The 13,486-nt window shown below is 40.4% G+C and overlaps 1 protein-coding gene across 1 annotated transcript in view; it reads right to left on the bottom strand.

Moving 5' to 3' along the window:
• Positions 1–2,951: 2,951 nt before the first annotated feature.
• ecpas (Ecm29 proteasome adaptor and scaffold) overlaps positions 2,952–13,486 on the bottom strand; it is a 44,714-nt gene continuing 34,179 nt past the window's right edge. The window contains exons 36-49 of the mRNA XM_036582973.1: positions 13,072–13,137; positions 12,714–12,803; positions 12,359–12,425; positions 12,070–12,161; positions 11,887–11,953; positions 10,423–10,611; positions 8,543–8,754; positions 7,997–8,040; positions 6,977–7,169; positions 6,747–6,888; positions 6,036–6,141; positions 5,176–5,264; positions 5,018–5,089; positions 2,952–4,020 (exon numbers count right to left, since the gene is read on the bottom strand). Coding sequence (XP_036438866.1) covers positions 3,881–4,020; positions 5,018–5,089; positions 5,176–5,264; positions 6,036–6,141; positions 6,747–6,888; positions 6,977–7,169; positions 7,997–8,040; positions 8,543–8,754; positions 10,423–10,611; positions 11,887–11,953; positions 12,070–12,161; positions 12,359–12,425; positions 12,714–12,803; positions 13,072–13,137 — 1,569 coding nt within the window. The 3' untranslated portion in view covers positions 2,952–3,880. The remainder of the gene's footprint in view (positions 4,021–5,017; positions 5,090–5,175; positions 5,265–6,035; positions 6,142–6,746; positions 6,889–6,976; positions 7,170–7,996; positions 8,041–8,542; positions 8,755–10,422; positions 10,612–11,886; positions 11,954–12,069; positions 12,162–12,358; positions 12,426–12,713; positions 12,804–13,071; positions 13,138–13,486) is intronic.

The following is a 13,486-nucleotide window of genomic DNA, read 5'->3' as shown; positions in this document are numbered from 1 at the left end:
GTCTGGCAAGTAAGGCGACCTAAACACACTGAGTCTTGCAGTATGTATCGTCCACTCAAATGATCACTGGTTTTGGAGTGGTTTGTGTGAATGTGTAGCAGTAGATCACTGGGGTCAGTAAGGGTTCATTAGAGGTTGTATTGTTTCCTGTAATGTTAAAGGGGAACTCTACCGATTTAGCAAAATTCCTCAATCATTCGGTGGTTTAGATGTAAAATCATTCAGAGTGGTTCGGTGTTAAATGTGCCTTTCGAGAGAAATCGAGTCAAAATTGTTCACCGTTATAGTACTAGGAACCAAACGTCTGAAGCATTTAAAGCCCTAAAACCTACATCCCATTACACAAAATGGTTATTAATGCTTAATACCTGAGACATTGGTTTTTGCTAGTCTTGTTAAAGTTTTGGCCTAAAATGTATTTTTAGTATAAACTCCAGAATCACTTCCGTGTTTCCTCTCAACTGAGATCAATGCGCGCGAGCCAACATTACTATCCTGATCAACAGCAGCAGCAGCTTTTGTTTACAGGTCATTTTATACACTTTTCTGACCTATTTTTTGGAAGGTGGCAGAGTATGCGGAGGACTTTGAGGATGTCTGTCTCCTAAATGTCGTAGAGGCATATCAGTTTGAACCAAAACACACAAATGAGTGAAAAGAAACGCACAGACTGCAAAGAGAAGGCATGTGATCAGAAAAAATCTACTGTTTTACACACAGCCTCTCGTTTCTCAAATTAATCTAAAAATCTTAGCACAGAAATGAATCCCCTAGTGGCCACTGCACTGGCAGAAGGGAAATTGTCAGGGATTTTTAGGACAGCTGTTCTGACACACTTAAAAAAAAAGCATCTAAACACGATAAAAACACTTATAGATGTTGACTTGCTTGCTTACTTATTAAGATTGAAATCCAGCTCACACAATAATATCTGTCTGCAACGCCGCAGTTTCAAGTCAGTGGTGTTCTGCACATGCGCAGAAACCTTTTCTTATCGAGTTTTAGGCTGATCAACATTTCAGTCGTTTTCTGTGGGTTTCCAATAAATATGTGATCAATTTGTGTTGGGCTAACGTTATATTTTAAGATTTAAGCTAAAACAAACTTTGGGTTGAACACAGAGATTCACAGGGTAAATATTACACTACAGTTTATTTAGCCTGTAAACTAAACGGCTATGTGATTTAGACATAACTTACCCTTAATACGGGGGCTTTCTGTGTTTACTTACGTTACATGGACAGGAATAAAACTTCACCTTTAGCAGGCTTAAACTGAGCATGATATTAAGTTTTGGGCTAAAACAAACTTTAGTTTATGAACGTAGTCCTGCTAAAAAAACTATAGAAACCATTAAGTGTTTCTTTTGCTTTCTGATGGTTTTGTAATGTGTTTTGGCTCGTGGTTTTAGCGGTTAGCTTTGGCTGATTTCTATGTTGTTCTATGTTTTTGTCGGTTTTATGAGGAAAAACAGCGAATCACGAACTGCTGGGCAACAACAGTTACACTGAATGTATATTAACGTTCACACTGATAAAAAGGTAATTAAATACGGAAACTTTCAAAATAAAACCTACCCCGACGATAAGACATGAATGTCGGGTTTATTCGCAGAAAAAAAACAAAAAGGCTACTGAAACTCATGAAAGCCGTGCTGAAGACGATCAGAACCGGTTATCAGAAACTAATATTGATTAAAACAGAACTCATTAATGATTCTAGGAGGTTGTGAAAACGTACAGTCAACGTACCGATTACTTGCCGTCTCGTCAACGTCACAACCTCCTAAAAAGTTGTCAGACAACGTCGTCATAACTTTTCTGAGGAATTACGTTTCAACGTTGTGACAATGTAGAGATCAGCAAGCAGACGACACTGTGGACACTGAAACAGTACGTTGTCACAACGTAGCTGTTTGCAGGGCCGTAAGAAATAAAACCTGATGGTTTTGCTTCCTAACGTGAATTGGCTTGATATATTGCCGTTAGAGACCATTAGGAGACGATCAAATGTATGTGGAATCAGTCCCAAAACACCTGATTAAACGATCAGGATTCTTTACACTGTGATATCCACAATCAGGAAAACACAGAATACCATTAGCGACTACTGAAAACCACCAGGAACCAACAGACACTTTTAATGGGTTCTATGATTTTTTTTCAACAGGGAGGTACAATAAATGTAGCTCTCTAGCCGTGTTATGAAATGATATCGCTAAGCAGCAGCAGCCAAAAGTTACCGTGCCATTGAGCTCCATCTGCAGCTCATAGTGGCGGAGAGTGCACGTGCACGTGACGTCACTGGGGCTGAGTGCGCATGTCTGCAGCCGGACTCTATTGGGACCGGCCACTGGTTGCAAATATGAATGGAAACGCTCATAAAGCTACGATAAGAACTTGGTTCACATGGCACAATCGCGCCGTCCTACTGCGCATGCGCTCCACTGGCCTGAAACTGCTCGTGTAAACCTGCGGCTCTGCAGTCAGACCCTGCTCAGCTCACTTCTCATTTTGTAAAGCAATCACATATAGCGCAAAAAATGCATAGTGCTAAATCACAAGGCACTATAAAACAGGTGGAAATTGCATCACAGTATGATGAAGTGACAAGAAAATGGACCATTTTATTTAAGTTACCCTTATTATACAACGGGGAAATTTCACCTCCGCATTCTAACCCATCCGTGCAGCGAAACACCACATACACACTGGTGAATACACACACACACTAGGGGCAGTGGGCAGCCCTATCCACGGCACCTGGGGAGCAACTGGGGGGGGTTACGTGCCTTGCTCTCTTCAGTCATGTACTATCAGCTCAAGGGATTGAGGCAGTGACCTTCCGGTCACAAGGCTGGTTTCCTAACCTCCAGACCACAACTGCCCCCAGTTTGACCACATCTGCCACACCATGGGTGAAGCGGGACCCAACAAGAAAAACATCTTGACTTTCGTTTTTTCTGAAAATATATTTTCACGCACCACACCTTGTAACATGCAAACATCAGTAAAGGCAAAGTTTCAGTCTAATTTACATGAAGATTTCCTTTACATACACACAAAATGCCTCTAATCGAGTCCCTTTCTAATTTCACCTTCGAAAGCTTTTGTATGGCATTGCTTCTCCATCTCTTTGACTTCAATAACACTACTAAAAAAACAAGGATGGGGAAAAAAACAAAATGGTTGCTTTGGCTGTTCGTACACCAATCTGGTCTATTACTGATGAAAGAGAAGACTGTGGGAAAACAAAGCTTCACTCAACTGTTATGAGGCCTAAGCAAGCTGCAGTAGTTACGCCACCCATTTAGGGTCTAGTAGTTCAGTGCAGGTAAACTTATTTCAAAGTGGCAGTTAGCGCTTGGCTAAGACAACCCAGATCCGTAGGGTCATTAGTCTCAGACCCAATGACTGCAATGAGTTCTTTATAATGCATCTCCCTAGTGTTCAATAACTTCAGTAATACATACAAGGCTAGATGACAGGTTCTAATCTCATCATACACACAGAATAAGACGTTGCCATTCAGGAGAGTAGAAAATTACCCAAATGGTGGCCTTGCAGTTGGCACAGGTAGAGTGCAAACAGTGGTGAGTATAAGAAACTGGTAAAAGCAAATGAGCCAAACTGGCTGCCTTTATAAGCACATCTTATATGCATGTCCCAACTGTTCATCTTTGAAGGTTACAGGGTCACAAAATCTGGTCAGGAGAAGACGTTTTAAAAGTTTTGCTTGGCAAACATCAATTTAACTGGAGTGGGACTGTGCATAATCTGGACAGGTTAATCTAGGTTGGGAGATAAGGTAGGTGTGAGTACGGTCTGTGGGCTACGACTGCAGTGGAGGGAGCAGATTCTAGGAGTCTTTCTAAGTTGCTTTAAGGCAGGCCCTGTATTTTCCTCCTCAGCGTCTGGGCTTTGTCCTTCAGATCAGCACGGCTGTCTGTTTCCATGGTAGCAAGAGAACGCTGGAGCTGTTGCCGACTCTTCTCAGCCAGGCAATCCCATTGATCGCTCTCTACACATAGACATAAACATAAAATACCAAGATGTGAGGTAAACAAAACCATTGTGTTCCAAGCTTTCAAAGAAATAGGTATAAAAAAAACAAGATAAAGATCGGTGAACACATTTGACCTGATAAACTCTGTCTTTACAACTTAATCTCTGTGGACGGGCAGTAAGGTGTTCTAAACTGGAGGTGCTGAAATAATGGTTGAAATAAACATTCAGAGGCTCGTAATCAGTAAAAGCCTCTGCACATATTTTAACTCTTCTTAACTTGCTTGTGTTTTAGCAACACAATTAAGCTGGCTTGAAAAAGCCAACTTACTTTTCTTTGTAATTTTGTGTGCTTGTGCTTTTCTAAGTGATCCGAGGTATGGTTTTCGTAAAATAATCGTTCAAAGACAATATTTTTTCCCATAGGAAATGAATGAGGGAATGTTCGGGACAGTCAAACTAACTGACCCAAGTAATGTCATAATGGACATCTCTCACACAGACACTCGTACACTACACACAAACCCGCATGCTTACAGTGTAATGCACAGCAATATCAGCACTAATAATGGATTTAAGGTGGCACTACATTTAGGGTAGCACTGAATTTAAAAAGGCAGTAAACTTAAGGTGGCAGTAGATTTAAGGTAGTACTAAGTTAAGATGGCAGTAAATTTAAGGCAGCACTGAATTAAGGAGGCAGCAACCATAAACGGTCTTCCAAAATTCTAACAAATTAATTTTTCAAGCCAACAAGTTTGTTCATAGCTGATTATTACTGATTGCCAGAGATGGCTAATTTAGCTAATGGTCACTAAAATTGCATTATTGAGTAATCTAGGTATTTTCAAGTAATCGAACAGAAAAATAGACTTAAGCAAACAGTATTAAAAAAGACCTACTAGGATGCCTTTCAATATGATTTGCTCAACTGTCAGATTTAGTTTTAATTGTATAGGTTATTTCCAGTAATATAGTCAGGCAGGTTCAGAAATCCACTCCTGCAAACCTACCTTCGATTCTTTTCAGTAGCAGTTCCAGAATGGACAAGGCTTCAGTTCTTACGGACGAGTAACTTCTGTTTTCTGGGGACAAGAGAAAAGGATTAAAATTTTCTCTCTTGGTGAAGGCCGGCTACTTCATATGCAGATGGGTTTTTTTTTTTCCACACCTAGTGGTGACGCGAGTGCAGTGCAGGTTTCTGACAGAAGCTCAGTCAGTACTCCGGAGTTCTTCTGGTCCTGTTCTAACAGCAGTAACCTACAACAAATAGCAGACATTTTGATGCAGTGATGCTTTAGGTTTCATACCTATGTTTAGTGTTCATATAGTCTCCAAAAGTTTAGAGTGCACCGGTCAAATTACATGTTGTTGACTTCCTAAATGGAGTTAATACATGCTCTAGGGCATGGGGTCAGCAAAATGCAGCTCTTTTACTGCCCTGTTGCGGCTCCACAGCAGAATTAGATTTGTAGGTAAAAATAAAATAATTCTGTCAAACACTAAAAGCGAGGCAGCTTTTCCTTCTAATTTTTCTGTTCCAGCTTAACTGGTGCAGCAGTTACATTCTGAATGAGCGTAGACACAAGGGGTGGTCATAATGTTACGCCTGATCGGTGTGTGTATATATGTATATATACACATTTGTTTGTGAAATAATGCAGAGTAATACACCCATATTAACTCCTGAGTAATAGCAATAATATAAATCACAATAAGTGAAACAGATAAAACATAGATAGATAAACAACAATTCTCAGGGAAAAAACAACTGGTTATGCAATATTTCAAATCAGATGACATGCGAGATAAGTAACCCTCTTTTTATACTGAACAAAAATAAACCTAACACCTATTCAATATTGGGTCAACGCCATAGATACATTCATGGGAGGGGAGGGGGCGGCATTTACGTGCAGTGTGACTGTAGTCATGGTTCATTTCCTTTAAACAGTTTTCAAATCCAAGTCTTACCATCATTGCTGTTCCTGATCATTTCTGTAATTGTTGGATGATGCTGTATCGTCTTACCTTTTATAGAAAGCCTTCATACATTGCAGGACACCCAGCTGAACCCTCCACGTGCTCAGTTTCAGTCTATCACACATCAGCCCACACACCTCTGCCTGATACCGACCTGCAACAGACATGCACACATGCTTTTTTTCTGCACACATTCGCCTCTAATACAGTAATAATAAAAAGATGAATTCATGTTTCTATCGATCATAAGCAGGTTTTTTTTATACATTTGAATGAATATTTAAAGAAGTCTTTATGAATATTTTCAGGGCCCAAGCGAGATCCTGCTCTACCAACCCCTTTAAGTACCTCATTAGTTCTACCAGGAAAAAATGTTTCCGCTTTTGAATGCAATTTACAAAGTGGAAACATCTGTAACGATATGCCAAACCTAAAAACACTCCATAGTATGAACCCCCCTTAATCTATACTAGTACATTAGTAAATACTAAGACATATTTACAGCCAAGATGGTAAAATGGACATAACATGTTGTGGCTCCCAAGGTGGTTTGATTTTTTTTTGAAAGGACAAAATGGCTCTTAAAATTTGGGTTGACGACCTCTGCTATATACATATATATTAAAGAAATCAACTACACTATTTGACACTATTAAAAATAAACAGTACATACTAACAGAAGCACCTGGTAGCACTGCTTATATTGCTTATAGCAAGAAACTGCCCTGTTCACATTGTTTCGTTATTGTATGTTCTTACTCTGCGTCTGTGCAGTTTTGGGCCAGGCTTTTCCGAGGGTCTCAAATGCACATAGCAGAACCTCCATCTGCAGCACTCGCTCTTTTGCTTCTTCGTCATCGTCATCATCGTGTTTGGGAGAACCAGCGCTTGTAGGTTGATTCTGACACAGGAAAGTGCACATGAAGATACAAACTTCAGTATTTATTATTACTGATACATATCTGCTCCTAAAATGGTCATTGGTGTACCTTTCTGATGAGTGGGAACAGAATGTCTGCCATTTCTTGAAAGCGGTCCTCCTCAGTAGCCTCCAAAATGTCTGCTGCACAGCGTAGGGCGGCCATTTTGTAAACTAGACTCTCCTTTTTACACTCCTTCAGCACCAGGTCCAGTACCTGCCGCACACTTGGCTGACCTGCAACAGTCTTCTGTAGCTCCGCACTACAAAACGCACAAAAAATTAGAGATAAAGAGTGGGCCGTGTGATTAATCATATTTTTATCATTAACGGGATACGAGTGTCCGCAATGAAGACATCGCAAAGAACTGCAAAGAGAGAACGGATCAAATTACATCAGAGTCAGAGTGACTTTAAAGCGAGTGACTTAACCACTCTGCTACAGAGCCAATTAAAAAGCAAACACACATGCACTGTTCACACTCCGAGTGTTGTGTACAAATTGTGTGAAGCAGTAATAACCACTGTCACAACAAAACTGCGTCACCATAAGGACTTTTCTAAAGAATTTATTTTATTGTTTTCGTAGGACTGAACAGAAAAAAAAGCTGCTGAGTGAATGCTTACTCGTTTTTTCCTAACAGCCTTAGAACAGACTGCATTTTATAGTGTCACTGAAACATCCAACGGCTTTACTGAACGCTGCATTTTATGTCCTTGCTGGGCAGCTCTAATAAAAATCGCCACTGGCACATCTAATGGACGATCACCTGGACGACAGGGTGATGTAAATGGATTTCATCAATGACTGACCCCCGATGCCGATGTTTAAAAGACAAAAATTTCCATAAACAAAAACATATAAATTAAACACAGAACAGAAAGCAGCTCAAAGGTGCGGCCGACTAAGTGTTTTTGTTAGAGGTGGGGCAACACAGTCGATATTCATGATTTTTCATGATTCACGATATACATGATTTTAAATGAACTAAAAAATATCATGCTAATTATTTTTAGACATTACTCAAACCTATTGGGCATGTATAAGAGATGAAAGACCAAGAAATAAGACAGAAAAAAGCTGTCTAACCTGCATTTTGACACCACAGATCCAACAGCCTTTAACAGCTCCTCCTGAAGGGATAGATTGTAATGTTTCAGTAACTTATGACTCACCACAAAATATACAAAACACCCCCACTATATTCAGGGAGATTCACTCGAAAAAGGCCTGGAATATTCTGTAATAACTCTCGCTATGATGAAGCAATCTGAACTAAACAACGTGCAATGTGTTCCTCAGTATATGGAGCTTCGAACAAGCCGGGATGGCCCTGTGTCAGAGCGATGAGGAAGGCGCCGGATAGCCATTGCGACCCTTAACCTCTGTTTGCAACTTCCGGGTACCCCTTCATGTGTCTGGCAGAAAACAGAGATCACTTCAAGCATTGCATGTGATGCAATCAATTACACATATGTCAAGGTATGTAGTGTATTTTTTGGTTCAGATTGCTTCATCCTAACAGGAGTTACAACAGAATATTCGGGGCCTCTTTCAAGTGAATCTCTCTGTATATATGTATATATATATCTGAGAGGGGTGTGTGTGGATGTGTGAGTGTGTGTTTGTGCTCACCTTGCCTGCCCAGGTGCGTCCTGCGAGTCCCTGAAGCAGGGCATTCAGCACCATACCCAGGTGAGGTGCCACCAGAGAACCCGTCTGTTGCTTTGCAATTGTGGCCATAGCAACGCCGCCTTGAGCCTTCATCTTCCATGACTGAGACTGCAAAGCCCTCTGGGTGATGGCTATCAGCTCCGTCATATACAGCCTGATTCCTCCAAAACTGCCTGAAAAGATAGTACAGAGAGAAAGAATCAGGGAATCCAACATGGGCTTGGGCCTCCACTAGGTGTTAAAAAGAAACAATTTTGTCCCCCAAAGACAAGACTAAAACGTAAACAATGAAAGAAAACATATTCATAGAGAATCAGTGCAATAACACTTTTAGAGTAACATTTGTTCAGCTGACTTGTGTCTGCCTTAGGTTTAAAGTTTAACTCTAATTTTGTTAACACTTGCAAACAGACATTTAGAAACTGTAGACTTACAAAAACATAATTTAGCTAAACCTTTGGGTAAAAAAAACACACCAAGCACTACTTTATGACCACTTTTTCATTTTATTAATGTTTGGAATTATCACATTTTAAAATGTTTGCCAAAGTAATGTTATCTAGCTAGGCGACTAACACTAATGTTCTTACTAGGTAGGGAAGGGGGAAACTACGAATATGAAACTATGAATACAATGACTTTTATTCAACATTTTACATACTCCGCTGCACTTTATCCAATTAAACAGGACGTATCTTTAATCCACTTTGTCTCCTCTGGCACACTCTGAAATTATGGCTTTTGTTAGTTATTTCTGGACTACTTATGTGACGTAACCAATTTATAATGTCGTGAATACACTTTACTTGCATTTTGTTCTAATGCTACTACTAATTTAAGACTACATGATATTTTTGTCTTTCACAATTTTTGTCAGACTAGGCAATCATAGCGCTATAAATTGTGCCGTGACTGGCAACACAAAAAGTCTGATGCCGACCAAACATCGTTCATGTTCTTCCGCGAGTTCACAGGTCACTGGGGAGGAGGGTCAAGAAACTGTCAATCATGGCTACAGAAGCGCTTTGTGATGCTGGCAGTTTTGTTAAATATGACTGTGGACCTGAGTGTCATGGTACGGGCTGTCTATCCATCAAAGAGAACTTGAAGTAATGGATGGTAAACATGTCAAAAACATTACACAAATGTAGCTACCAGGTTCACTTTAAACACTATCTCTCGCCAACATTTATCTCTTTGGACTAAGGGAAACATCAAAAAGGCAGGGGTTCTATTGCCACAGCTCAATGAACCTTCCCTCAGTTTTGTTATACCGTCCCCTCTTTTTCTTCGCCATGTTTACATATGTATGCCAGACAGCGCTCCGCCATCCTATTGGTTAGCATTGTAGGTCAGACTAAGCAGGAAAATACAAAAAATTCTGACTTGCTAGAGTTTTTGTCGGGGTGTCGTGGGACGTCCCAGATGCCACATCACTGTCCTTAGATTATGTCACACTACAAGACCCATTCATTGTTCCCAACGCTCATATTCGGACCCGATGCTGGAAGTTTGTTAGCTGTGACAAAATCATGTTGAATTTGTGTAGTTTGATCCCGGCATAACATGACTGCTCTAATCTGTGCATTACATAGAGGGAGTGAGGAACGGTGGTGTGGACTCTCATACAGACCCTTCCCGTTTAAAGTGGTAAAGCCAAGCTATTCACTGTTCTGTGCCATCAACTGTGCAATTACTTGGCTGTGTCTGGATTCCTCCTGCTGTTTAAAAACTCTAATTCTAATTTAATACTGCAAGCCTATTTCAAGGCCTGTGTACTCTTTATAGTGCTGCTGTATTTTCTGCTTCTCGTTCACTCATGCATCTCTCCCTGTCCTTACCAGGCACATGCTCCTGCCAGACCTCAGCCCACAGGTTGGCGTCAGCACTTTCTCCTTGCTCGTCAGCCTGCTGGTGCATACCCAGGAAGGCCAGCGGCAGGGCCACGCCTGCATGAGCCTTCAGCACGTCAGGACTGTAGTGACTGATGGCATGCACTGTCAGACAGCATGAAGACTTGTACACCACCTCTGAAAACAAGACCAATGAACGAAAAGAAGGAAAAACAAGTCGATAAAAACAGAAAACAAGAACAAAGAAAACATAGGGTCAAAGATGGTCTTAAAGATCTATTTTATTCAAACTAACTGGTTAAAAAACATGGATATGCACTTTGAGACTACATGAGCCTGTCCTCTAGTCTTTCATCAGCAGTCAGTTTAGACCACATAAGCACTGTTCGGCTAGACGTTTTTGCACGGTGGGCTACTCTGTTTTCCACAGGGCCTTCAGGCATCATCTTACAGTTTAATTAGGGATGTCCTGGTTTGTTTTTGCCCCCAGTCTGGAGTTAATGTATAACGGCTAATTTGCCCTTTAACCCTGAAGGTCGGCACGCAGACTGCTGGTCACCATAGCAATGCAGCCTAGTCTCGCCTAGCTAGTAGCTAATGAAACAGTGATGATTTAAGAGGAACATTGATAATTTGAAGAAGAACGCATTTATTTGCATTTATAATCATTTCAGCCAGTTTCTCGATATGCTTAATCTGCAACGAGAAACTGTCAAACACTAGAAATTTGTGAAGCTAAAGTCAGTTTCTCGTTTGAATTCTTCCGTTCCAACTTAAACAGTACAGCAGTTACCTTCTGGCACCTCCGGCACCATTTAAGGTGGAACGGGAAAATGCGAACAAGAAGATGACTTCAAACTCGTAAGAAGTCGATCGCTGAGAGACATTTTACAATAAACTATTTCACTCTTGTGGAAAAGCTTCCTGACAGAGATGCGAAAAAAGTGGCTATAGCTGAGCTAAAGCTTAAAGCAGAGCAAAGTAAGTCTGCGTTTTCGTTTATATTATATTTTTAGCCTATACTAGTACATTAACACACACTGATACATATTTACAGCCATGATGGTAAAATGGATAGAAAACTTTGTAGCTCCCAAGGTGATTTGATTTTGGTTGAAAGGACAAAATGAATCTTCTTCACATTTGGGTTGCCGACCTCTGGCTTATGATCAAATCTGACTGACTGAATTGCTATTTTAGCAATCAGTTACTTTAAATTTCTGCAGCAAAGTCACTTCATTTTTGGTAAATGCACATTAATACACAAGCTGAGCTGATTTTATTAGACTACTTGTGTACATTTTATATTGCTCTGATGCCACAGCTGCTGTTTCTTTCTCTCTCTTTTAGTCATACTTGAGGGTGAAAAACATTGCGGGAGTGTATTCAGTACATGGTTGTGGCGGTATTTTTGACAAAAGACTTTTTCCTCATTCTGTACAAATATCTTACCTTCTTTCTCCAAGTACCAGGTGCTGAGCTTCTGCAGAAGCTTCTCCACACTGCTGTCCTTTGCTGTCTGCAGGAGAACCAGGAGAACCACATTTTATTACTCAATTTAAGCCAATACATTTTTGTTCTGGCGTGCAAACTTCTCGCAGTCACTGATTAATGTCAAAGCTGATGTGCACTCACTCTAACCAGATGACCGATGGCGAAGGCGAAAGATTTCTGGATTACAACACTGCGGTCATGGATTCCATTTAGAAGTGCACTCATTAGTTTACCTACAAATGAAGGCAGCAATAATCAGTGGTATACTTAACTGCACTGCTTAAATAATATATGGCTGCTTTTCAGACAGTGAAGCAAATCTCCTCTCAACTGTTTTAAGACACTAGGAATTTTTTTGTTACCTAAAATTTGAACTGATGTGATAATTTCCCAGGCAATTTTTATGTAATATGAACACAGCGATAATTACCTGAGTAAGGCGTGAGATCTTGAGGGCACTGTACTGTCAGAGACACAATCACACTGGCACAGCCACCCTGTGGATTGCAAAAAGGTTACAGAGTGAGTATGTGTGTGTATTGTTACTGTCAGAACACTGTATCTCCATTTTTGTCATTTTTAAATGTTTTTTCTTTACAGGCTTTCAAAAGGCCAGCCACCCTTTACAATGTGTTCAAGCTTTATAATGAATGAAGCAACAGAAATGCTCCAAACTTACCTTTCCTCACAAATTTATAAACATTTTTCTCTCTTCCATAAAATTAGCGTTTTCAAAATATGAGTTTTTGTCATGGCAGTAACAACATCCATACAGAGAAGTTTACCTTGGTTCCAAGACCAACTCCACTCTTCAGCAGATCACAGAGTTTGGGGACCAGCTCTCCCAACACTGACACATCTAAATGCTGCAGACACTATAGCACACAACAAACAAACAAATAAACAATCAATCAATCTGCATACAAATGGACACTACCATTAAATAGGGCCGGGACTAGACAAGGCACAGAGGTTTGAGTGTAACAAACCAACGTTTACTTCCTAATGTTCAGTTTTTATGTATATTTCTCCACCTATATTTAAATGTAAACATGCACCAAATTCAGACTCTAAGTCTGGTCAGATCTGATCATCAATACAGTAGTGTGTGGGGAGTCTTGTCTTCACAATGCAAATTCATACCATGTTAACAGTCTCCATCATGGGTGAAGACTTGGCTGCACTCAGTCTGGCAGTATCCATAGCACTCTGTCGAGGGAGGGGAGGGAGGGGAGGGGAAATGTTTCAGATTTCACATTCTCCCACATTTACACATACCAACAACACACACCAGGAATCTTAACTTTCAGTTCCCCCACCCCCCATTTACATTTTAGTAGCCTAATAAGTCATTTGAGTGGAGCTTTTCCTCTTTTGAATCTGACTTGGTCTAGAATTACGGCCTGAAGAAGAGACACTAATGCAAGGATAGTGTACGAGGAAGCTAGATTTGATCATAATTATTTGATCTGTATTTGACCCATTTCACAAAGCAGGATTACTCAGTCAGCCAGATAACTTAAGTCCAAAAATGAGAACTGTCCAATGGGAATGTCCC

Source organism: Colossoma macropomum, unplaced genomic scaffold, assembly GCF_904425465.1.
Source record: "Colossoma macropomum unplaced genomic scaffold, Colossoma_macropomum, whole genome shotgun sequence".
Taxonomy (NCBI): Eukaryota; Metazoa; Chordata; class Actinopteri; order Characiformes; family Serrasalmidae; genus Colossoma; species Colossoma macropomum.
Note: the sequence above shows the minus strand (reverse complement) of the source record. Positions and strands in the feature narration are given on the sequence as shown.